Raw genomic sequence first — 22,484 nt, 5'->3', positions numbered from 1 at the left:
CTGAACAGTTTCTGAGGCCACAGACTCTGATACATAGTGCTTCATGCAGTGCTGAGCACACAGCAGTTGCTTAAAAACACTTCTGCTTAAAATGATGATTGTTCTAAAATGACACCCTGCAGAGTGTTGACAGCATACAATTGATAGAATGGGACACACATTCATTACATTTATAGAACATGCAACCCCTCAAATTAAATAATTTACCAGTATAGTGCTGGTCGATGTCCTTGAGGGCAATTCGGATAGATGACTCACTATCCTACCCCCTGGCTCTGTTAGTCCTAAGTGGGCCAAACCAGGGGATAATTTAGCTGAGCTGGGGGGAGTACGGGTACAGGAGAAGGTTCTGTGGCCCAGGGTCCAGGAAAGGAGGAGGTAAAATTAGAAAAAAGGAGACGGTCCTAGGGCTAAGCTAATGCTACAGAGTTAACAGGTGACTCTCTGGGATGCCTGGGTGGCTCAGGCAGTTAAGCAGCAGCCTCCAGTTCAGGTCATGATCTCAGGGACCTGGGATGGAGCCTCACATTGGGCTCCCTGCCCAGCGGGGTATCTGCTTCTCCCTCTCCTTCTATTCCCCCCAACACACACACACACACACACACACACACACACACACACACACTCGTGCTCTCTCTCACTCACTCACTCTCACAAATAAATAAATAAAATATTTTTCAAACTTTTTAATTAAAATTTGAAAGTATGATTCTTATTTTAAAAAATCAGTGATGGAGTTTGCCAGATAAAATACCAGGTACTCAAATAAATTTGAATTTCAGATAAACTATGAATAATTTTTTAGGATGAATGTGTTCTAAATATTGCATGGGATTTACATTAAAAATTCATTCATCATTTACCTGGAATTCAAATTTAACTGGGCTTCCTGTATTTTTATTTGCCAAATCTGACAGTGCTAGTCAATGAGGTATAGGAAATCCACATTAGAGCTAACTTCCATGGAAGTACCTTTAAGGGGACAGTTTTTTCATTTACATACTCAACCACAAAATGCAGACAATTCCTCCTTTAATGTAATTCAATTATTTTGGTGACCTTCAGGTCAAATTCAGATTCACAGTTACAAGCCCCATTGGCTAGTTTTTTCTGTGTTACAGTTGAGGTCTCCTATGTTTGGTAATGACCTTGGGTTTGCTCTGATGTGTTAGAAGCCATGTCTCTTGAAGTATTTGGCTCGTGCAAGGACGTCATTGCAGAAGTCACAGCTCAGGTCCTCGCTGCTTCTGATGTAGCCAGGACCTCCAGCATAGGCACAGAGTCCACCTGGAATTTGTGAGATGGGTTAATGCTGACCTTACAGTCCCTCATTGCTTCAGGGTCTCCGCAGTTGACTTAGATTCTCTTTCCTGATGGCTCAACAGCAGGTTGAGTAATCTTGGGGAATCTTGTGCAATGTCTTATATTTGTTCTTATTAATTCCATGCCCTGAAACCCCAGCCCAGGGTTACACTTACCTCTCAGGTACTGGTCAGAGGTCCAAGTTGGAAACCTCCTTTGAATTTCTTTGATCCTAACAGTAAGGACCTCAGTTATCTGAGAAACCTGAGACTCCCTGATCCAGGATGTGGGAGCATAAAAACCAGGGTCCTAGAGGGAGAGAGGTGGAGGAAAAACTAGGTGAGCCATGTGGGAGGGTGACAGGACTTCATGGGACCAGTGCTGCTTTTTCATTTCCTTCCTTTTTCTCTCCTCCTCCTTTGGGCAAACTAATTAATGCCACCTTTGATCTCTCTGAGGATAAACAGTAAAGCTATAAGGTTTGGTCAAAGAAAGAATGAGCAGACATTTCACAGCTGCCTCATTGTAATAGTGAAAGGCAGAGCTGGGTGCCCAAGGTGACAGAGGTAGTGGATGTACCAGTCCAGTACCCTCCTTCAGTGGTGCAAACACAAGCCTTCCAAACAGATCATAAAGGGGTTTTTCTATCTGTACTTGTAATCCTCCTTCCAGATAATCTTCTCTCTTTTTTTTTTTTAAGATTTTATTTGTTTATTCATGAGAGACACGAAAGAGAGGCAAAGACACAGGCAGGAGAAGCAGGCTCCCTGCAGGGAGCTCAGTGTGGGACTCATCCCAAGACCCCACGATCACATCCTTAGCCAAAGGTGGATGCTCAACCGCTGAGCCACCCAGGCATCCCTTCTTCCAGGTAATCTGAATGTCTAAAAGTACTTCTAATTTTTCTTATAGACCTTAGGTTACCATTCCACATGATTTTCAACATGTTTAGGAGAAATGTCTGGATCTAGAGAATTCTTTCATCTTCAAAACAGATGGACACATGCTTTTCCCAAGGGCAAGATTTTACAAAGGAGGCAGAGCAGAATATTAGAGTTGACGCTGACCCTAACATCACCCATGTTGTTCTTGGTCTCGGTTCTTCATTTTCCAACTGCCGTGTGACTTTGCAGCATTGACCCTCTCCTTGTAAAACCACTTCCTTACCTGGAAAGGATGTATTATATGCCTTCCCCTTCACCCCGTCCTCATTAGATTACTGGATGGGTCCCAGATCAAAATAAGATAAAGTATTTGAAAGTACTTTTAAATTGCAAAGTGTCATTCCAAGTACTGATGGGAAGCCAGTTTCAAGATCACTGAGGAATACATTTTCCTAAAAGCTTAAAAAGTGACTGCACTACGTAAAGGCTTCTCAACAACTACAACAACAACATGAAATGCAATAGAAAAAAAAATTACAGCTCCATTGTCTCCTTGCCATCACTGATTCCCCCAGTGTGCAATTAATTCGATTGTGGAGTTAATGCCCAGTTCCCTGGGAGACTCTGAGACAAGTGAAACCAGGAAAAATTCGTGCAAAAATAAAACTGGATCTTCAGAACTAAGAATTGTGTAGAAAGAAGACAAAAGAGAAGGAGTCCAGTATTTTCTGAAAATCTGCCAGATATTAAGCATATTTTCACATCATTGCATTGAGTCTTCATAATAATTCTGAGGCTGGTGTTTTATAGATGAGGAAACAGAGTCATAGGGAGATTGAATGAGGTCATGTGGCTACAAAATAACAGAGCAAAGATCCAGAATAGAGTACAATGGATGATATCCTGGAAACACAGCACAGTTGATTTTGAAAGGAAACCATGGCTCACAATGAAGCAGTGATGTTGCCACTTGTATCAGGCAGAGAGCTGTGGCTCTCGCAGCTCCAGGGAGCACCTTTCACTCGGTGTCCCATGGAGCTGTGCTCCAGGGTGTCAACAACAACAAATGTGACGATGCCCCCTTAGTGTTGTGCCATGCAGCACAACGGCCATATGTCATAACTGACGAGGGTTACCTGCACAACCCCGATGCCGTTGCCCGTGTTGCCCACGTTGACCATAGCGTTGCCGCCATGAGACTCCCTGGACAAGACAGCAGCGATCACTGCAGGATCCACACAGTACTTCTGGCCAACAGTGTGAATCACCGGCTGGTATCTCAGGAGGTAGGGCATGTCTATTTCAGCCAGCCTTTCAGAAGCACGAACTCCTAATGCAAACACAGAAGGAAGGATGTGGTTTGCGTGACTTATGCTGATGTGGGGGCTCAAAAGGAGAGAAATCACACTCCAAGGATCTGGGCAGTGGGCTAGTACTGAGAAGCCCATGTCTCAGTCTGAACTCCCTAGCTGCCATTTCTAGACCCGAGAGTATGATTCTCCTCCTTTGAGCTTGAGTTGGCATCCACTGAGGCAATGTCCTTTGTGGCTTCCAGCACCCCCTCGCTGGGCTCTCAGGGGCTGCTCTGGCCCACGGAGGATGATTCTCCGAGCATAGCACACTGGCTCCATCCTAAGCACCCCAAACAGAGGTACCCAGTAAAATGCGCCTGTCCATCAGCTACAATGAGCACCAGATATGAAAGAGTCTCCCAACCCCTTCAAGAAGTCCATGGAGAGTTTCCCTAACAGATTTGCTCACTCTTGCCCACCTTTCCACCCTAAAGTGACACCCAGAAATTGCTATGAGCTTAAACCTTTATAAAATAACAAGGATGCTGGGAAAAATGAAAACCAGTATTAATTTACCTGGCTAGCCCGCTTACTTTGTAAGCATTTTTAGTGATTTCAAATGCACTCTCATTCACATTCTACTGACCAGAGTTTACAGCAAAATTATAAAGTGAGTACTTTTAACCCCTTTCAGTGGAGGCAGAGGGGAACTAAGTGGCTTGTTGAAGAATCAGAGCCCACATTCAGACAAGATCTTTGGACTCCATGTCCAGCAGTCATCCTGCCCCCTGGTAGTGTAGGGCTATGGGAAATAGCGGGAACCAAACAGATATGTTGAGAGGATCAAAATTTGTGGGGAAGGACAAGGAGATGTGGGTGTGGGGTATCAAGGCAAAGGACAAAATCCTGTTGAAGCCACCCCTGCCAAAAAGAGGCACTTTCTGAGATAAAGCAGAAGAGCAGAGGTGGACAATGAGCTCGTAACCTACCACAGTAGTTCAGGCCATGACGTTTGCCAATCCCACAGGACGCCCCAGGGGTCTCAACGTTTCGGATGTTTCCATAGCATCCCCAGTTGCTGCTTTCAGATGAATCTACAAATTTGAGAAATTTTCAGCTTTAGGCATTGAATTAGACTACTTTTGATCCTCTTCTGTCCACGAATGAAACGCCATCAAAGCAATTTACCAAAATCCATAAGAACAAGAACTTCACTCTAACTTGAAACACTTTTAAAATTTATGGTACCGTGACTAGGAAATTATCATAGAAACCTCCTCCATACTAAGTTGTCACTTGTTGGAGCAGCTATACTCCTCACAGAGCCCTGGGCTGTCCAGTATCATTGAGTTGATGTCTTAGAATCAAACTAGATTATCTGTTCCATATAACTAGTCTTCATCCTCTGTCTTAGGTGAACTCTTGATATTTCTCCCTCAAATATTTCTGCCTGGCTGGTCTGGTGAGATATTTATGGTTGTTCTGTAGAAACATGTATAAAGCTTGGGCCTCCATGGGGTCTCAACCCAGACTCAAAGTAAAGATACTTGGACTTAGAGGTGGCTTTATGTGGTCTTCTGGATGGTATGCTCTTCTAGGTGGGGGTCTCTATGACAACAAAGAGGGGAAGACATGTAGTGGGACACAGGACCAGGTCTCCATGTGCAGGCTCCCTCTTTCTACTTCTTCCCTTTTTGCCTTTGCGTCTCTCTCTCTCTCTCTCTCTCTCTCTTTCTCTCTTTACCTACTGCCTACCAGTGTGTCCTTTTTTATTTTTTAATCAGTACAGTTTTTTTCTTTATAATTAGTAACAAATACCCTTAATATTGTAATGGGTTATGTCATTCATTGCTCCCTGCCCTGTAGCCACTCCCTGAGTCACATTAAATGCTCCTTAAAGTTCCTTGTATTCCCCCAAATATCTTTTAGAAATTTAAAAATGCTTCTTAAATAAATGGATCAATCAGTGAATGAATGTAAGACCTCATCTGAGAAATTGTTAGAATTTAGAGCCAGGAGATCCCTGGGTGGCTCAGCGGTTTGGCGCCTGCCTTTGGCCCAGGACATGATCCCGCAGTCCTGGGATCGAGTCCCACATCGGGCTCCCTGCATGGAGCCTGCTTCTCCCTCTGCTTCTGTCTCTGCTTCTCTCTCTCTGTGTCTCTCATGAATAAATAAATAAAATCTTAAAAAAAAAACAAAAAAAAGGGCAGCCCCGGTGGCGCAGCGGTTTAGCGCCGCCTGCAGCCCAGGGCGTGATCCTGGGGACCCTGGATCGAGTCCCACATCAAGCTCTCTGCATGGAGCCTTTTTCTCCCTCTGCTTGTGTCTCTGCCTCTCTCTCTCTCTCTCTCTGTCTCTATGAATAAATAAATAAAATCTTAAAAAAAAAGAATTTAGAGCCAGGAAAATGTTTTCTTCTTTTATTTACCAAAAAAAAAACCATGTACTTTTCTCTTTTGGTCTGCAAGAAACCTTAAGACTAAATCTGAAATTCAAGCATAGCAATTATGTCAATCTCAGTGGCTGGCTTCATCACATATCCTTGATCCCCTCCATGCTAGTTTCCTATTTGAAATTACATTAGTCTTTTTTTTTACATAGTAAAACATCTCAATCCTCCTCCGGAAATACATGATCTATTAATAGCTTCAATAATTACTTTTGGTGAGATGGTTCTTATAGAGGTAAAATAAGTACTTATTGATGATGTATATTTAAAGTCCAGCCTCCAGCAATACTGGTATAAGGCCACTCCACATTCTGGAGAGCCCCCTCCTTTTGTGGGGCATCTGGAAAAAGGCCATTTGTCAGTGGCTGTTACTAAATCCAGTATTTATTGGCCAACATAGAAGAAAAACAACATTTTTTTACCACAGTCTTAAGCACCAGAAATACCATTCTGTTCCTGTGCTTATTCTTCCCATCTCCAAGGTCATGTGGAAAAAATTAAACACTCACCAGTAAGGGCCAGAAGCCCCAGAAGCAGCCACAGCACAGACATACTGATGAGCTGGCTCTATGGGTCCTAAAATGATGTTAGAATAAGTATTAGCTCAAAGATGTGAGAACACCAATTATCATCATAACAATATTCAATATTTCTATGGAAAGAGGTTTAAAAAAAAGAAAGGAATAAGTTTTCCCATGGCTGAATGAAGAAAAGTTAGTGATTTGAATCATAAGGAAGAAAGCAAAAGTAAGCCTTGTGCTCCATCCATCCTTTCAATTAATTTTAAAATAACGAGACTTCTGCTTGGCCCACAGGGACTCACCATACCATCGAGTTACTGGATAGTAATTAGTTCAGGAAGCCAGAATACTTTGATTCTCAACACTGAGAAACATAGTGACCTGAGTCCAGATCCTGAAAAGCAAATTTTTGATGGCTATGCCTTATCTCAGTAATAGCCTTTTCATTATCAAAAGATAATGTGGAAAAGGAGAATCTTGTGTTACTGTTTCTCTTCATTTGGGTTCTTTTCCCTTCACTGTAGGGAAGTCCAAGCTCCTTGGGGCTGGTCATCTGCTCACAATCCAAATTCAGGAAACAACATTTTTGCAGGCCATCTAACTCTGCCGAAGAGTGAGTTTAGAAGGAGCCTTACATTTGAAGCTAAAAAGTGAGATTCTTCTCCAGAAAATATTATCATAGTGGCAGAAACATTTGGTACCTGTGACTGTCACTGCTACTATTTTAATTTAGGGCCTGTTGGTGCATAGCCATTGGCAGGACAATGGGTGGGGTATTGCTGTGTGCGAGGAAAGAAGGAAGGGACAGGCAGCAAGAGGGTGGATGACTAAGACAAGATGCTGCTGGAAAGGCCTATCAGCACCCAGGGAGCAAGCAGATGGAGAGACCAGTTATCTGTAAAAGCCGAGTTGCCAGACAGTGAGGAGTGAAGAGACCTGTCTAACTGCACGTGTAGAGCAGCCCTCAGTTTTCCAGGATCGAGTAGGAGGCCACGCTGGGGCAGGACACCTTCCTGGCTGGCACCTCAGGGTGCTACTACAGCACATCTTCCAGGCTGGTTGCAGGGCCCCAAGGATGTGGAGTGGCTGTAGTTTAAGAGTTCTGGTGAAGACCTGGGAGAGCATTCCCAGGAAGGGAACAGGAGTTCTGTGGTGAGAGAACTGCAAAGACCAAAAAAGACCTTTATTTCCACTTTTTCCAGGAAAATGGTTTAAGGGATGAGTAAACAGTCTATTATACCTTATAAATCTAAACAATGCGTTGGGAATTACGAAGCACTCGGTGGAGGGAAGATGGGTAGAGACCACCAGGAACTTGAACTGGCCCCAAGGGATGCTCGGGTTGTCTATTTCCCTGTGCCCTGCCAGCAGGCTACTGCTCCAGCTTGTTGGCACCCCTCCCCTCTGCTGCCTGTCACTGCTTTGCTCTTCAGGAAGGGAGAAGGGGGATGCCACCAAAGATACTGCGCTTGGCGTTATGAGCACTGCACTGTCTAGGCCTTGACATTCCTTTTTAAAAATTTATTTATTTATTTATTTATTTATTTATTTATTTATTTATCAGAGACACACACACACAGAGGCAGAGACATTACACATTCCTCAGTGAGCCTTGGAACATATTCTGCTTTGGTTGGAGGAAGGACTAGTACACCTTTTCCACTATTCTAACCCTGAAGCCTGGGAATCTCAGAACCCGTTAGCCACCTTGAGCCATGCTCCCCATTCCCTTTGTGCAAAACTCCTGTGCAAGAGAGAAAACCAAGTCAAATCCCTAAAAGCCAGGTCCTGGGCAGTATTAAACACATATGTTGCTCACTAGATGGGAGAAGTGGTAACTGGTCATCAATATGCTCTTGAGCTCACCCACTTTCTCATCCAACCGTTCCTCTAACCACCTTCCACTGGTACAAAGAGGCTTGGTTCTCCCACTAGCTACCAAATAAATATACAAATGCCTCCTAGAATAGGTTGCAGTTGACCCCAGGCAATGCTGGAGGATCTGGTCTCCTGCCCCCAAAGTCTCCACCCCCAACCCTCCCTCTGCAGGGTGTTCCCATCCTTTCCCTGGGTCCAATGAGCCTGGCTACTTATCATTTTAAATTATTACTATCATTATAAGTAGGAGTTTGCATATAAATACGAGACTTGACACTTTCTCATCTCTTTTGCTTCAGGGTTATATTGAGTGTTTCCTTTCAAACACCCAGGAAGAGATTACGTCTCAAGATAAAGGAGAGATATTAAGGATGTCATTTAATTGTGTCTCCTACCAAGCAGTCACATGCTCCACGGATATGGTGATGTTTTTTGTTTTCCTTCCCTACAACGTGAGATGGTTTCCCTTAGTTGAGCAGAAAATGCCAGGCTCAGTGCCAACACCTGAAAGATACAGGAACGTGGAGTTGTAGCTGGGTCTGCAGAAATTCTCAGGTTCAGGCACCGGAGAGGAATCATTTATTCAACGTCTACTGAGCGCCAACCCCCCTAATCCCCCTCCACTGGGATGCTCAGGCCCAGGAAAAAGACTGGAGAAAGAGCCATGTAGGTACAGGAAACTCTCATATAGTCTCAAGAAAGTTTATCTTTACGGAGGCTTCTTACTGGCTTTAGGGGAAAAGCCCTGCAGAAAAGAGCACGACTGGCATCCAGATGCTAAACCGAGGGTCTTTCACTCTGCTCTTGCTTTTCTAGGGAACAAAAATACTTCCTCTTGGAAAATTCCAGGGGAAAAGAACTCTGTTTTCATTGCAGCATGAAAGCTACCTTATGGTTCCAACCAGGGAACTAAAAGCTTGGTTGAAAAGAGTCTGTGTAATTACTTAGAAACACAGAGTTACTTTTTGTCATGTTTTAGTTACATCGGGAAAAAAGCATTAAGTGACAGTGGAAATAGACACAGCATATTGAAGCAACTCCAACTCTGTGACCCAACTTTATAGATGCCACAAAACATTTGTGATTAGAAGGGACCGTTGAGGCATTGCGGGAGTGTGGTCAGGGAGCGTCCATTGGTTACCTATGATTAATCTTAATGCCCCTGTGGCTCTGTGCACTCTAAACCACTATTAGAATGTCAAGGCCAGGGGGCACCTGGGTGGCTCAGTGGTTGAGCATCTGCCTTTGGCTCAGGTCGTGATCCCAGGGTACTGGGATCGAGTCCCGCATCAGGCTCCCAAGAGGGACTCCTGAGAGCCTGCTTCTCCCTCTGCCCATGTCTCTGCCTCTGTGTGTGTGTGTGTGTGTGTGTGTGTGTGTCTGATAAATAAATAAATAAATAAATAAATAAATAAATAAATAAATAAATTTTTAAAAGGAATGTCAAGGCCTAGGCAGTGCAGTGCTCATAACGCCAAGCGCAGTATCTTTGGTGGCATCCCCCTTCTCCCTTCCTGAAGAGCAAAGCAGTGACAGGCAGCAGAGGGGAGGGGTGCCAACAAGCTGGAGCAGTAGCCTGCTGGCAGGGCACAGGGAAATAGACAACCCGAGCATCCCTTGGGGCCAGTTCAAGTTCCTGGTGGTCTCCACCCATCTTCCCTCCACCGAGTGCTTCGTAATTCCCAACGCATTGTTTAGATTTATAAGGCATAATAGACTGTTTACTCATCCCTTAAACCATTTTCCTGGAAAAAGTGGAAATAAAGGTCTTTTTTGGTCTTTGCAGTTCTCTCACCACAGAACTCCTGTTCCCTTCCTGGGAATGCTCTCCCAGGTCTTCACCAGAACTCTTAAACTACAGCCACTCCACATCCTTGGGGCCCTGCAACCAGCCTGGAAGATGTGCTGTAGTAGCACCCTGAGGTGCCAGCCAGGAAGGTGTCCTGCCCCAGCGTGGCCTCCTACTCGATCCTGGAAAACTGAGGGCTGCTCTACACGTGCAGTTAGACAGGTCTCTTCACTCCTCACTGTCTGGCAACTCGGCTTTTACAGATAACTGGTCTCTCCATCTGCTTGCTCCCTGGGTGCTGATAGGCCTTTCCAGCAGCATCTTGTCTTAGTCATCCACCCTCTTGCTGCCTGTCCCTTCCTTCTTTCCTCGCACACAGCAATACCCCACCCATTGTCCTGCCAATGGCTATGCACCAACAGGCCCTAAATTAAAATAGTAGCAGTGACAGTCACAGGTACCAAATGTTTCTGCCACTATGATAATATTTTCTGGAGAAGAATCTCACTTTTTAGCTTCAAATGTAAGGCTCCTTCTGAACTCACTCTTCGGCAGAGTTAGATGGCCTGCAAAAATGTTGTTTCCTGAATTTGGATTGTGAGCAGATGACCAGCCCCAAGGAGCTTGGAGGTGTGATGGCTTCTCTTGACTTTCTGCAGGCAAATCCTTTCCTTCTGTCCATAAGGTCTCTGTGCCCATCTGGGATTCCAGAGTTGAGAACTCCAGGAAGTCTCCTTTCCTAATGCTAGGACCTATCCTGGGAATATCTCGTTATAAACAAAGATCAAATCAAAGAGATCATGGCCTCTGTTTTCCAGCCAAGACTCCTGAAGCTCTCTATGCTTTTACTCTGTCAGGCTTCAGCTGTTAGACCATTGACCTTTGTCCTTTCACAGCTTCCAGAGAAAATAGGGCTCTGTTATACAGCCATCATGCAATGTATATGGGGTTAATGTAACGCTGGCAGGAGGGTAAGGCTGGGGGACAGATTGCTATCTGACAAAATGTCAACATCTCAATCCTTTGGCTCTGGATTCACAGCAAAGACATCCCATTCAGCCTATCACAGCTTCTGTTAAATGCACATATAGTTCTGTTCTTTTGCACTTGCTCACAAATCCAAAAGTAGCTATACACTTGCATTACCAGAAATCTAGGTTTTTATAAGCATTACAGTGAACAGGGGGGTAAAAATCATCCCATCATCTACATAATCTTTTATAACTTGGGCTGTCTTTGCAAAGTCCTTAAGTTTTATCCTACTCCAAACTGTCTTGTTTACTTAGCAGCAAAGTGACGCAATCATTACCAATCCATCACCATAGACTGGATCTTTCCTTCTAAATAAGTCTGAATGTAAGGGCCTCTAGTCCGACATACACTCACCTGTCTTCTGTTACCTCTTGTCCTTAGAGGCGGGCAGTCCATGACGCTTTATATAGAGTCTCTGTCCTGCTTCTTCTTTTTAAAAGTGTTGACTTCATCCTCTTATGAAAATATTTATGGCTAAGTCTCACAAGTTATAGTAATAATCACAATAATTACAAATACTTTGAACTTATATAGGGCCTTTTATTCAAGAATGTCCTGCCATTTTGCAGACATTAACCAATTAGTTCCCTACCATACCTCAGAAGGCGGATCATAGTATGTGGATTTATATTGGTACTTTCAGGCCAACACTTGCTTTTATTTGCACCAGCTTCTAGGAATAAAGGCAAGTAAGAAAAGAAGAGGGAAAGGAGGGAAGGAGGGAGGGAAGGAAGGAAGGAGGGAAGGAGGGAAACAAGGGAAGAAGGAAAGAGGAAAAGAAAGAAGGAAGGAAGAAATTGAATTTGGAATGTCAAAAATTCATTCTTGATCTTTATTTCAGGCAAGCAGAATCACACCTTAGACAGGCTGAATGATGCCCTTTTATATACGTCTAGTACATACAGTTTGTTCCCAAATGTCTACCTCAATAAATACTTTAAAAGGTTTTATATGAAGTTTCCAGGAAGGACTCTTTGGCCTAGATTGCCCAAGAGATGAGTTTCATAACTAAAAGAGGGAACCCTTTCTATCACCAACCACACCCTTTGCCCCATCTCTACTGAATGACTTGATTTTCCTCCAACACAGCCCAGCATTTGCTGTATGCCTTCTTCTTACAGGCTCTTCCCCCCATCTGATATACCCATAGAGACAGGGACTGTGTCTTTATAACCCCACCACCTGGGGCATCTGGGTGGTTCAGTCAGTTAAGCATCTGCCTTTCATGATCCCAGGCTCCTGGGATCAAGCCCCATGTCTGTAACTGCCCCTTCCCCCGGCTTGTGCTCTCTTGTGTGCTCTCTCTCTCAAGTAAATAAATATAACCCTACCACCTAACACCCTACCTGACACATAGGAGATAATAAAACCTGTGGAATAAATGGCTTGCTCATTGCTAACTTGTTTATCATATGTCTCCTCTGCATCTCCTGCCTTCTCCCCTAGCCACAACCAGAATGTAAGCCCTGGGCAGTGACCTCAGCTGCTTCATTATGACTGAGTCTGCAGAGCTCAGATCAGAGCCTGGCACATTATGGGTGTTCGGTACATATCTGTTGAATCAGTCAGGGCATGAGGAATTCCCACAAACTCACCCAGCAAAATTCAGATTGGGCCCCCAGTGCTGGATCCCAGGGTAAGCTTGAGTTGCTCATGTCTCATGCAGCCCTCTGAATATTTCTATCAGTGGGCCCATGACACTTTTTGTTTGCTTGTTTGGTTAGCCTGGAAACAGCTTGAGAGCAAAGATTGGGTCTTTTCCTGTATCCCCCAAATGGAACGTAGGAGATAGCCAATAAAAGGATATGGAAAGAATAAACAAATGAATTAAAGGATACTTATGAGTTGGGAAATAGCAGACTGGGCATTTGCAGCTCAGATTTTGGGGATTAGGATTTTGTTGTTCTCTATCAATGGCTGAGATGATGATCCAGACCTGGACTCCCAGGGAGTTCCTGACAGTTAAGTCTAGGGAGGAGAATATGAGGATGCTGGTCTCCTCTCTGTTGTTGGCAGAGTTGCAATAAAAAACAGAGCAATAATGAGCCTTGTTAAGAACCATATCCCAAACAACAACTGAAACCCTTTCTCTTTATTTTGTCTAGCACACACCAACAACTAAAATGTATTACAGCATGAGGAAATGTGGGAATGTCCTGACACCATGTGCAAAAGCACCAAGTCACCAAGGCTGATCTCACCCAGTGCCCACGTTCCTGTGCTAAAAGGTTCTCCCTGGTGGGTAGCCAGCATGTTGCCAAGCCACAGCTCCTCAGACATGATGCCCACCTAAGCCTCAGGGTTGTTCAGTCCTCAGCCAGTCCCCATATGAACACTTCCTTCCAAAAGCCTGTATATCAAGAGAGAAGGCAGTGGGGTATCAGAAAAGCTTACTGCACTTAGACTTAAGTGAGACTAAATGGAAACAGCTCAAGATATTCCATGTCTTTCCCCCAGACCCAGGTGAGCAATGAGTGCCCTTACAGTTCTGATGCCAGCTATGACCTGCCTGTTTTCTTTCCCATACCAGGCAATTCTTTGACACCAGCTGGGTGTTCTATGGTTCAACTCAACTCTGACACTACCTACCCAGAGACAACATCAGATCTCAGGTTAATGTCTCAGTCCTACAATACTGCCCCTACCCCACATCAGACACCAATCGCAAGACCAGGTTGTCACCTGTGTTTCTAATCAATAGGCTTTAAATCTGAGGATCTGAAGACCTCTCCTTGGGGTCAATTTGCTCACAGAACTCAGAGAAACATTTTATAGTGACTACGTTACTGGTTTGTTATAAAAAAAAAAAAAGATATAACTCAGGAACAGCCAGATGGAAGAGATTCACAGGGCAAGGTATGGGTACATGGTATAGACCTTCTATATTCTCTCCAGATGCACTACTGTCTTTGAATCTCCATGTTCACCAACCTGGAAGCTCTCCCAACGCCCTCCTCTTGGGTTCTTACCGAAGCATTACTTAACCACAACTGATTAAATCACTGGCCATGTAGCTTGAACTCAAGCTCTCCTCTCTCTCTCCTCCCCAGAGGTTGAAAATTCCAACGCTTTAATCACAAATTAGTGTCTTCCACTCCCCAACGCAGGCCCTATCCTCCATCCTCTGGAGCATCTAAAAGCCACTTCATTAACATAATAAAAGTCACCTTTATTGTCCTTATCCTTATGAAATTCCAAGGATTTTAGAAGCTCTGTACCAGGAATAGAGATAAAGACCAAATAGATATTTGTTGTTGTTGTTGTTTTAATAATCCAATGGTGTCTTTATAAGAATTGGAAGAGATACCAAGATGCATCCACATAGAGAAAAGACCATTTGAGGACACAGCAAGAGGGTAGCCATCTGCAAGCCGGGAAGCAAGGGCTCCAGAGAATCCCAACCAGCCAACACCTCGATCTTAGACTTTCACCTTCCAAAATGTGACAAAATAAATGTATGTTCCAACAACATATGGAACCCAAATATATATTTCTTATTACATATCACAGTAGCTGACTCCCTCACCTCACTTCTGCCCCAGCCTACTTCACAAACACAAGATCTTCCCAGCTTGAGTTTGTGTCTTAAATGAATTTAGCTTTCTTACTCTTACCTTTAGGCTGGGTTCTGCATAGTATCCCTCCAAAGGAACACAAATCATTGACAAAATCCCCCAAAACAAATAGATAGCTTTACAGAAAATTATATTGAGAGGTACCAAGACAAGAATCATTCTGCACATCATCAAACTTCCTAAAAATCCTCTTTGCCCATCTATCTCTCCAAAGTTTCAGAAAGTATCTGCTCGCAACCACATTATTTCTTATCTAAAATGTCTCCTAAACAATATCTTTTCCCCCATCCTTCTCTCCTCCTGGTACCCCTTGGCATTTCCTAATACCTCCCTAAAGTAATAAATATTACAAGATTCTGCTACATATAGGTTGAAAGCATTTATTGATCACATTGTGGAGATGTACTGATTAAGTGCAGGCCAGCAGCGTGGACAGTAAAAGAATTCACTCAAGGTAGAACAAAGGAGATACAAGTTTATTGAATACACTGCAAGGGAGCTCAGGGAGGACAGCAAAGGAGAGACTGTCTGCCGGGAGGAGGTGGTTGGAGGCCACAGTTTAGGACAGGGTGAGGAGGTATGAGGGCATATGGAATTTCTCCTTTTTTGATAATCTTAGGAACTGTGCCTTGTTGTAATTGACCAGTTAGGGCCTCTGGCTATTCCGAGGTTGGTTGCTCAATGAGGCTGTTTGCATCAGTTCCGTCACTGTGGGGCCTTTTGCCTTGATCAGGTTTCCATTGCTCAAGTCTTTTGCCTAAAAGTGGCCTCTAAACATCCCAGAATCTGTTGCAAATTTCATCTCTTTTATTTTTTTTTTTTTTTTTTTTTTTTTTTTAAATCTTTATTTATTTATGATAGTCACAGAGAGAGAGAGAGAGGCAGAGACACAGGCAGAGGGAGAAGCAGGCTCCATGCAGGGAAGCCCGACGTGGGATTCGATCCCGGATCTCCAGGATCACGCCCTGGGCCAAAGGCAGGCGCTAAACCACTGCGCCACCCAGGGATCCCAATTTCATCTCTTTTACTCCTCACTTAAACATCTGAGTTGACAGATGAGGAAAGTATCTTGCTTGGGAATGGAGGAGCTGAATTAAGAACCCAGCTTCTCTCTTCCCCTGGATGCTGGCAAAGGTAGCATTAGCTCTTAAATTCTGGGCTGTTTCTTTTAGGCAGGTGCTTCCTGGACTACAGTTTTTTCAGCCTCCTGCCCTACTCAACCTTTCAACCACTGTCAGTCCTGAGTGGAGTTACTGTTTTTGGTTGCTATTAGTGTCTCTGAGAAATGGCTTCTCATGGACCCTATTGATCCTATGATGAACTTTCAACTCCTCTCCTCTGTACCTGCTTCCTCTAATCCTTTTTTTTTTTAAGATTTATTTATTTATTTATGATAGACAGAGAGAGAGAGAGAGAGAGAGAAGCAGAGACACAGGAGGAGGGAGAAGCAGGCTCCATGCCAGGAGCCTGACATGGGACTTGATCCCGGGACTCCAGGATCGCGCCCTGGGCCAAAGGCAGGCACTAAACCGCTGAGCCACCCAGGGATCCTGTAATCCTAAGAATCCTAGTGGTCTAAGGGGACATTGTCCATAAAGCCTCCTGGACACTGCAGAAAAATGACAGAGTTATGTTTTAAAAGCATCCTCCAGCTGGCAATTAGATTGGAGGTGAACAAGAGTTGAGATATTGCAGAAGACCACGTGAGAGATGGTGGTTGCACGAGGATGTGAGTAAGAGACACGACTAGATGCAGGAGATGAGAGAAAGAGAGAAGGCATAAGCAACAAGCAGAATGGTGTTGAGTCTGGAATGTTAGAGGTGGAGCAGTTCTGCAAAAGAAAACTAAGAATTGGGTTTTAGACACTGGAATATTGCAGCATGACTTTTCCCAGGAACTACCTCCATCTTCAATTCTCCTAAAACACAAGGGAGTAGCATGAGAGTAGCCATCTGCAGCTTGACCCTGCCTCTTAGCCATAGTCTCTTGGGCCAGGGATGGGAAGATAATCTGAGCTGGACCAGGAGACACATGGAACCAATTTCTCTCCTAATTACTGAAACCAAAGACATGTAGATTTGATTATCTGTTGGTAGTTGACATCTAACTTGATATCAGATTTGATATCTGTTAGTAGACCAGGAGTGGGTAAACAGCAGCCCAAGGGCTATCACTTGTTTTGTGAATAATATTTTATTGGAATATAGCCATGGACATTCATTTGCATATTGTCTATGTTTTTTTTTTTAAGATTTTATTTATTTATTCATGACAGAGAGAGAGAGAGAGAGAGAGGCAGAGACACAGGCAGAGGGAGAAGCAGGCTCCATGCAGGGAGCCCGACATGGGACTCGATCCCGGGTCTCTAGGACCGTACCCCGCGCTTAAGGTGGCACCAAACTGCTGGACCATCAGGGCTGCCCTCTATGACTGTTTTCACACTACAAGGTAGAGGTATTTGTGATAGAGACCACATGGTCACAAGTCGACCTGAGCCTTTAAGAAAAAGCTTACTGGGATCCCTGGGTGGCTCAGCAGTTTAGCGCCTGCCTTTGGCCAAGGGCATGATCCTGGAGACCCGGGATCGAGTCCCACATTGGGCTCCCTGCATGGAACCTGCTTCTCCCTCTGCCTGTGTCTCTGCCTCTCTGTGTGTGTGTGTCTCTCATGAATAAATAAATAGAATCTTTAAAAAAAGAAAAAACTTACCAACCCCTGTTCTAAAATCTCCATTTTGTCTGAGGAATTAAAACAAGAAAAGCAGCTAGAGAGAAAAATGAAGTAGCTAGCTGCATAGGAGGAATGAAGAAGGAATAATTGAAGAGAGTTCTGACAACATCCTAAACCACAGTTCCAAATGACCTTGAGGTCTAACCACATTTCTGTTCTCAAATTCAGTAGAGACACTTCAATTGAATTATATTAAGTTCCTCTTATTATTTAAAATAATTTGAGTTAAGATAATGATATCTGCAAATAACAGTACTATCATTTAATTTACCCACTTATTAATCTCTCATTCATTCATTCATTTACAAATTTTAGAAAAAGCTTATTCTGTGTCAGGCACAATGCTAGGAATGGGCCATACAGGGGTGAGCAGCACAGCTATGGCCCTAGCCCTTGTAGAACTTATATTCTAATATAATGAGTTAGGTTTCAGGTGCCTGTGAGACATCCTAGCAGACATGTCACAGTGGCATTTGAAGCTCAGAAGCGAGGTCTGGATTGATGACTATAAATTTGGGAGTCAGTGCTATACAGAGGGAAGTAAAGGCGGGAAAATAGAAGGCATTACCTAGGAAGAAAGTGTCAGGTGAGAATTGAAGTATGCTCTTTAGCAGTCCCTGAGGAACCTCAATATTTAGGGATTAAGTAGAGGAAAAACAGCTGGAAAAGAAGCCCAAATAAGAGAGACCATAAAGGAGGGGAAAACCAGTAGAATATCATTAAAAAGAAACAACAGTTCCAAAATGAAGTCACTTACGTTAAGCTCCCTCAGCATTTACCACCTAACCTAACCACTCCATTCCCAGGAGTGGAGTTTTAAACCAAGCAGTCAGGAACTTTCCTAATCAGCACTAGCAAGGTCATCTGCATAAGATCCTCTGCTCTTTTCCATCAGGGAAAGTAACATGGCTTTTTTTCCCCCCCTTTGCTTATAATCTCCTTGTCCCATGCCTTTCTGCCTATAAAAGCCTTTCATTTTAGGCAACTCCTCAGAGCATCCTTCTGTTGTCAGAGGGAACATTGCCAGATTCATGAATTGTTGAATAAAGCCAGTTAGATCTTTAAATTTACTCAGTTGAATTTTTGTTCAACAGTATGATATCACAGAAGCCAAGGAGTTAGTGTTATCTTTGTCAAATGCTGTTGAGAAGATGAGACTGAAAAGAGATTAATTGCATTTAGCTACACAGAAGTCACTCAATACCAGGCAGGAGTAATCGTGATACAGGAGTATCAGGATTCATTCTATTGTAAGTAACTGATAATTTGACTCAATAAATATTTATTAATTCACATACGAGGACGTTCAGAGGTAGGCTAAGTTTCAGAGATGGTTTTTTTTTTTCAGAGATGGTTTGATTCAACAATTTAACAATGTCGTTGTGCACCTAGAATTCTTTTGCTCCTTCATTCTGCTTTCTTTCCTTTTTTTTTTATTGCAATAGAGTTGACAACAATGTTACATTAGTGTCAAGTGTACAACATAGTGATTCTCTACGTGATGCTCTGCTCACCACAAGTGCACCTACCATTGTCACCACACAACACTATTACAATGTTAATGACTATATTCCCTATGCTGTGCTTTCATCCCTGTGACTCACTTATTCCATAGTTGGAAGCCTGTACCTCCCACTTTTCTTCACCCATTTTGCCCATCCCTCCACTCCCCTCCCTTCTGACAACCACCAGTTTGTTCTCTGTATTTATGGTTCTGTTTCTGCATTTTTGTTTGTTCATTTGTTTTGTTTTTTAGATTCCACATATAAGTGAAATCAGGGATCCCTGGGTGGCGCAGCGGTTTGGCGCCTGCCTTTGGCCCAGGGCGCGATCCTGGAGACCCGGGATCGAATCCCACGTCGGGCTCCCGGTGCATGGAGCCTGTTTCTCCTCCCTCTGCCTGTGTCTCTGCCTCTCTCTCTCTCTGTGTGTGACTATCATAAATAAATTAAAAAAAAAATTAAAAAAAAATGAGTGAAATCATACAGTATTTTTCTTTCTCTGTCTGACTTATTTCACTTAGCATAATACCCTCTAGATCCACCCATGTTGTCACAAATGGCAAGATCTCGTTCTTGTTATGGCTCAGTAATACTCCATTGTGTGTGTATACACACACACAAATACACACACCACTTCTTCTTTTTCCATTCATTTATCAGTGAACACTTAGGTTGCTTTCATGTCTTGGCTATTGTAAATAATGCATATCTTTACAAATTAGTGTTTCATTTTCTTTGGGCAAATACCCAGTACCCCACTCTGCTTTAAGTATCAACCTTATCCTAATACTTTCTGCCCTCTATTCATCACTTAAGATGGCTTCCAACAATTCCCAGGGTTTATACTTTCTTATTCAAATCTAGAGGAGAGAGAGAATCACTTTTGCAACTTTCTCAGGAAAGTGAGATGAGGTGCTAACTAGACTGAGAGGCAAGGAGGAGTATTTATTATTTACTTGTACAGCAGAGACTATGAAGACATCTCTGAACAGTAGTAGGAGGAATCCAGCAGAGGAAATGCTTGAAAATGCATCAAGGGAGTAAAAAATGGAGCAGTTGCCTCAAAGATGACAAAGGATCAGGTCCTGAATTCATGCCTGGAATTGGTTGGTTTTTGCTGGGAAAGGAAAGCAGAGTGGCTGAGAGCAAGGACTTTGAGATCCCAGGGATCTGGGTGACCCTTGGACAGTTGATCTCTTTGAGCCTGTATCCTTGGCTATAAAAATGGTGGTAACCTCACAGGGAAGTTTTAAGGATTAAATGAGAAAATGCTTGTAAATGACCATGGTATTTTTAGCATTCTTCAGACCTTCTCCTTTCCAGCTCCAATTAACACTATCAACTAATTTTAAGCTAGGGACAAACATTTAGACACAGCAACCCACTAAAGGAAAGGAGGAGGAAAGAGGAGGAAAGCCTGATATAAACTTATATTTGTAAAGCCTTTTCATCTAAGAGCCTCCAAATTACTTACCAAAGAATCTTCAACTAAGTCCTGTGGAACTTTTCGAGGTGGCAATTAAACAAGCCATACTCACAAGGAGATTGCTGCCAGCAATGCTGTCAGCAGCGTCCTCTTCCCAGATAAAGGAAGGGTAAAGATGCCATTATTCTTCAATCATTTTTGACAGCTTTACTAGACCACGGGCAGTTTTGGCCACAGATGCCAGGGAAGAAAGACGCCAGACAGAAGAAACAAAATCAGAAAAAAGGAACTGAAAAAGGGCCATTAGAGCTGGCTTTGGACACAACTGACTTGCTATAGTTTATTGTGGAAATCACAGAACTTTTTGCATACTTAGGTTTCTTTTGGTAAAACAAGAAAAAAAACCTACAAAACAAAACAAATGAACCAAAACCTTCCTCCTACTTAGCTCACTGAAATGAGCTAAATTGTTTTTAAGTAGGAGTATATGGAAATATGGTGTGGTATTTTTTGAGTTATCTCAGGTCTAGGGTGTTTCTACTGACATTCAGTGCCCCCTGAGAAATGCTGTTGACTTCATTCAGTAGGAGCTTCAGCTGTACCAGTCCTTTTGAGTTTTATGCTACTGTACATGTTCAAGTCCAGGAATGTTCCTGGTGGCCTGTTATAATAAGTAGCTTGATGGGGCAGATGCTGCGGTGTGTTCTGCTGCTTCCTAGGGAAAAATTGGCAGCTCTTCTTGCCCTCCCCTGAGGCTGGTCCTAGACACAGGCTTGGGGTGCACTCTCACAGCATGTACTCAGTATATACAATATGGCATACACTCACTTGGTAGGCAGGCTCAAGAGGGCTTTTCTGTTTCCATATCCTGGAAACATATTTGTAGTATTTTAATGAGAGCAAAGAACAAAACTCATCTGATTTGATATGTACCTATAGAACCTTTATATTCATTTGAAGAGACCTTAGGATCATATGAACCTTACCATTGCTCCTGACAATAGATTAGCTGAAACATCAGGAACAATAAAGCTATGCAATTTCTTTTCATACATTGAATACAGAATTTATGGATTTTTTTCTATTTCTTTTCACATTGTATGATGCCACCCTTAGAAACCAAGGTCTATATGTCACTCCAAGCATTCTCATTGCCAAAGACCACAACTTCCAGTTTTCATTAAAGTCAGTGAAGGGGGGGCACATGGGTGGCTAAGTCAGTTAAGTATCTGCCTTTGGCTCAGGTCATGATCTCAGGGTCCTGGGATCGAGCCCCATGTAGGGCTCCTTGCTCAGTGGGGAGTCTGCTTCTCCCTCTCCCTTTGCCCTTCCCCCATTGCTCATGCTGTCTCTCTCTCTCTCTCAAATAAATAAAATCTTTAAAATAAATTAAGTCACATTTTTTTATTGGATTTCCCCTTACAACTAACAAAATCTCTAACAGAAATACTTTTCAGTTGTCACATGAGCCTGAAACTACTTTTGCCCAAAAGCATCGGGGAGATCATCTGTGAATGAAGGGTGGCTCTTTAATGTGTTTTTTGTTTCTTCTGGTTTATGAAGAAAAAGAATGGACATTTGAATTATGAACCTGATACGAGTTTTTTGTGTATTTTCAGTTTATCTAATAAGTCTGAAATAAAATATTGACCCCATGTAACAACAACAAAATACAACACAAAATCACGGCAAAAGATAAATGCCTAGGCTAGCTTTGGAGATAGGCAATTCCAGGAAGCAAGTAACAACCTTATTCCTTCCAAAATAATTCTGTCCATGGACTAAATAAATGTTTACTTAGTGCTCACAATGTGCCAACCACTGGGCTACCTGCCAGGAATAAAAATAAGACAGCCCCTGCCCTCAAGAAGCTCACTGCTGGATAGTTAACATTCATTTTTCTGATTTCTGTTGTGCAAAGGTACTAAATTGATGGCTCCTTCAGAAGCCACATTAAACCTTTCATGTGCTGATCATAAAACTCCAGAGAATCCATCAACCAGCCGGCAACAAAATGATGAGGTAATGCTAAGTAAATTCTTTGTTGTCCACAAGCATGGAAGAGTGAGACAAATTGTCTTATCCAGGAACCAATAAAAC

The 22,484-nt window shown here is 43.1% G+C and overlaps 1 protein-coding gene across 2 annotated transcripts; it reads right to left on the bottom strand.

Annotated features, from left to right (window-relative positions):
* Nucleotides 1–671: 671 nt before the first annotated feature.
* LYG1 (lysozyme g1) lies at nt 672–20,617 on the bottom strand. 2 transcript variants are annotated; one of them, XM_072741881.1, is made up of 6 exons: nt 20,433–20,617; nt 6,440–6,506; nt 4,468–4,572; nt 3,323–3,516; nt 1,479–1,611; nt 672–1,287 (listed from the first exon to the last, which is right to left on the bottom strand). In XM_072741881.1, the coding sequence occupies exons 2-6, from the start codon at nt 6,480–6,482 to the stop codon at nt 1,169–1,171; spliced, it is 594 nt and encodes a 197-aa protein (XP_072597982.1). In that variant the 5' UTR covers nt 6,483–6,506; nt 20,433–20,617; the 3' UTR covers nt 672–1,168. The 2 variants fall into 2 exon arrangements, with proteins under 2 accessions (XP_072597982.1, XP_072597981.1); XM_072741880.1 differs by lacking the exon at nt 20,433–20,617 and adding an exon at nt 11,505–11,529.
* Nucleotides 20,618–22,484: the final 1,867 nt, after the last annotated feature.

This window comes from Vulpes vulpes, chromosome 16, assembly GCF_048418805.1.
Source record: "Vulpes vulpes isolate BD-2025 chromosome 16, VulVul3, whole genome shotgun sequence".
Classification (NCBI taxonomy): Eukaryota; Metazoa; Chordata; class Mammalia; order Carnivora; family Canidae; genus Vulpes; species Vulpes vulpes.
This window is presented reverse-complemented; position numbering and strand designations above follow the sequence as displayed.

What these genes read in the sequence shown, in the direction of transcription:
- LYG1 (XM_072741881.1), bottom strand. Translation starts at nt 6,482, where the DNA reads ATGTCTGTGCTGTGGCTGCTTCTGGGGCTTCTGGCCCTTACTG. An exon ending in ACGGCATCGGGGTTGTGCAG is followed by an intron (nt 1,612 to 3,322) that starts GTAACCCTCGTC and finishes CTCTCCCTCTAG; the next exon opens with GACCCTGGTTTTTATGCTCC. An exon ending in CTCTGACCAGTACCTGAGAG is followed by an intron (nt 1,288 to 1,478) that starts GTAAGTGTAACC and finishes CACAAATTCCAG; the next exon opens with GTGGACTCTGTGCCTATGCT.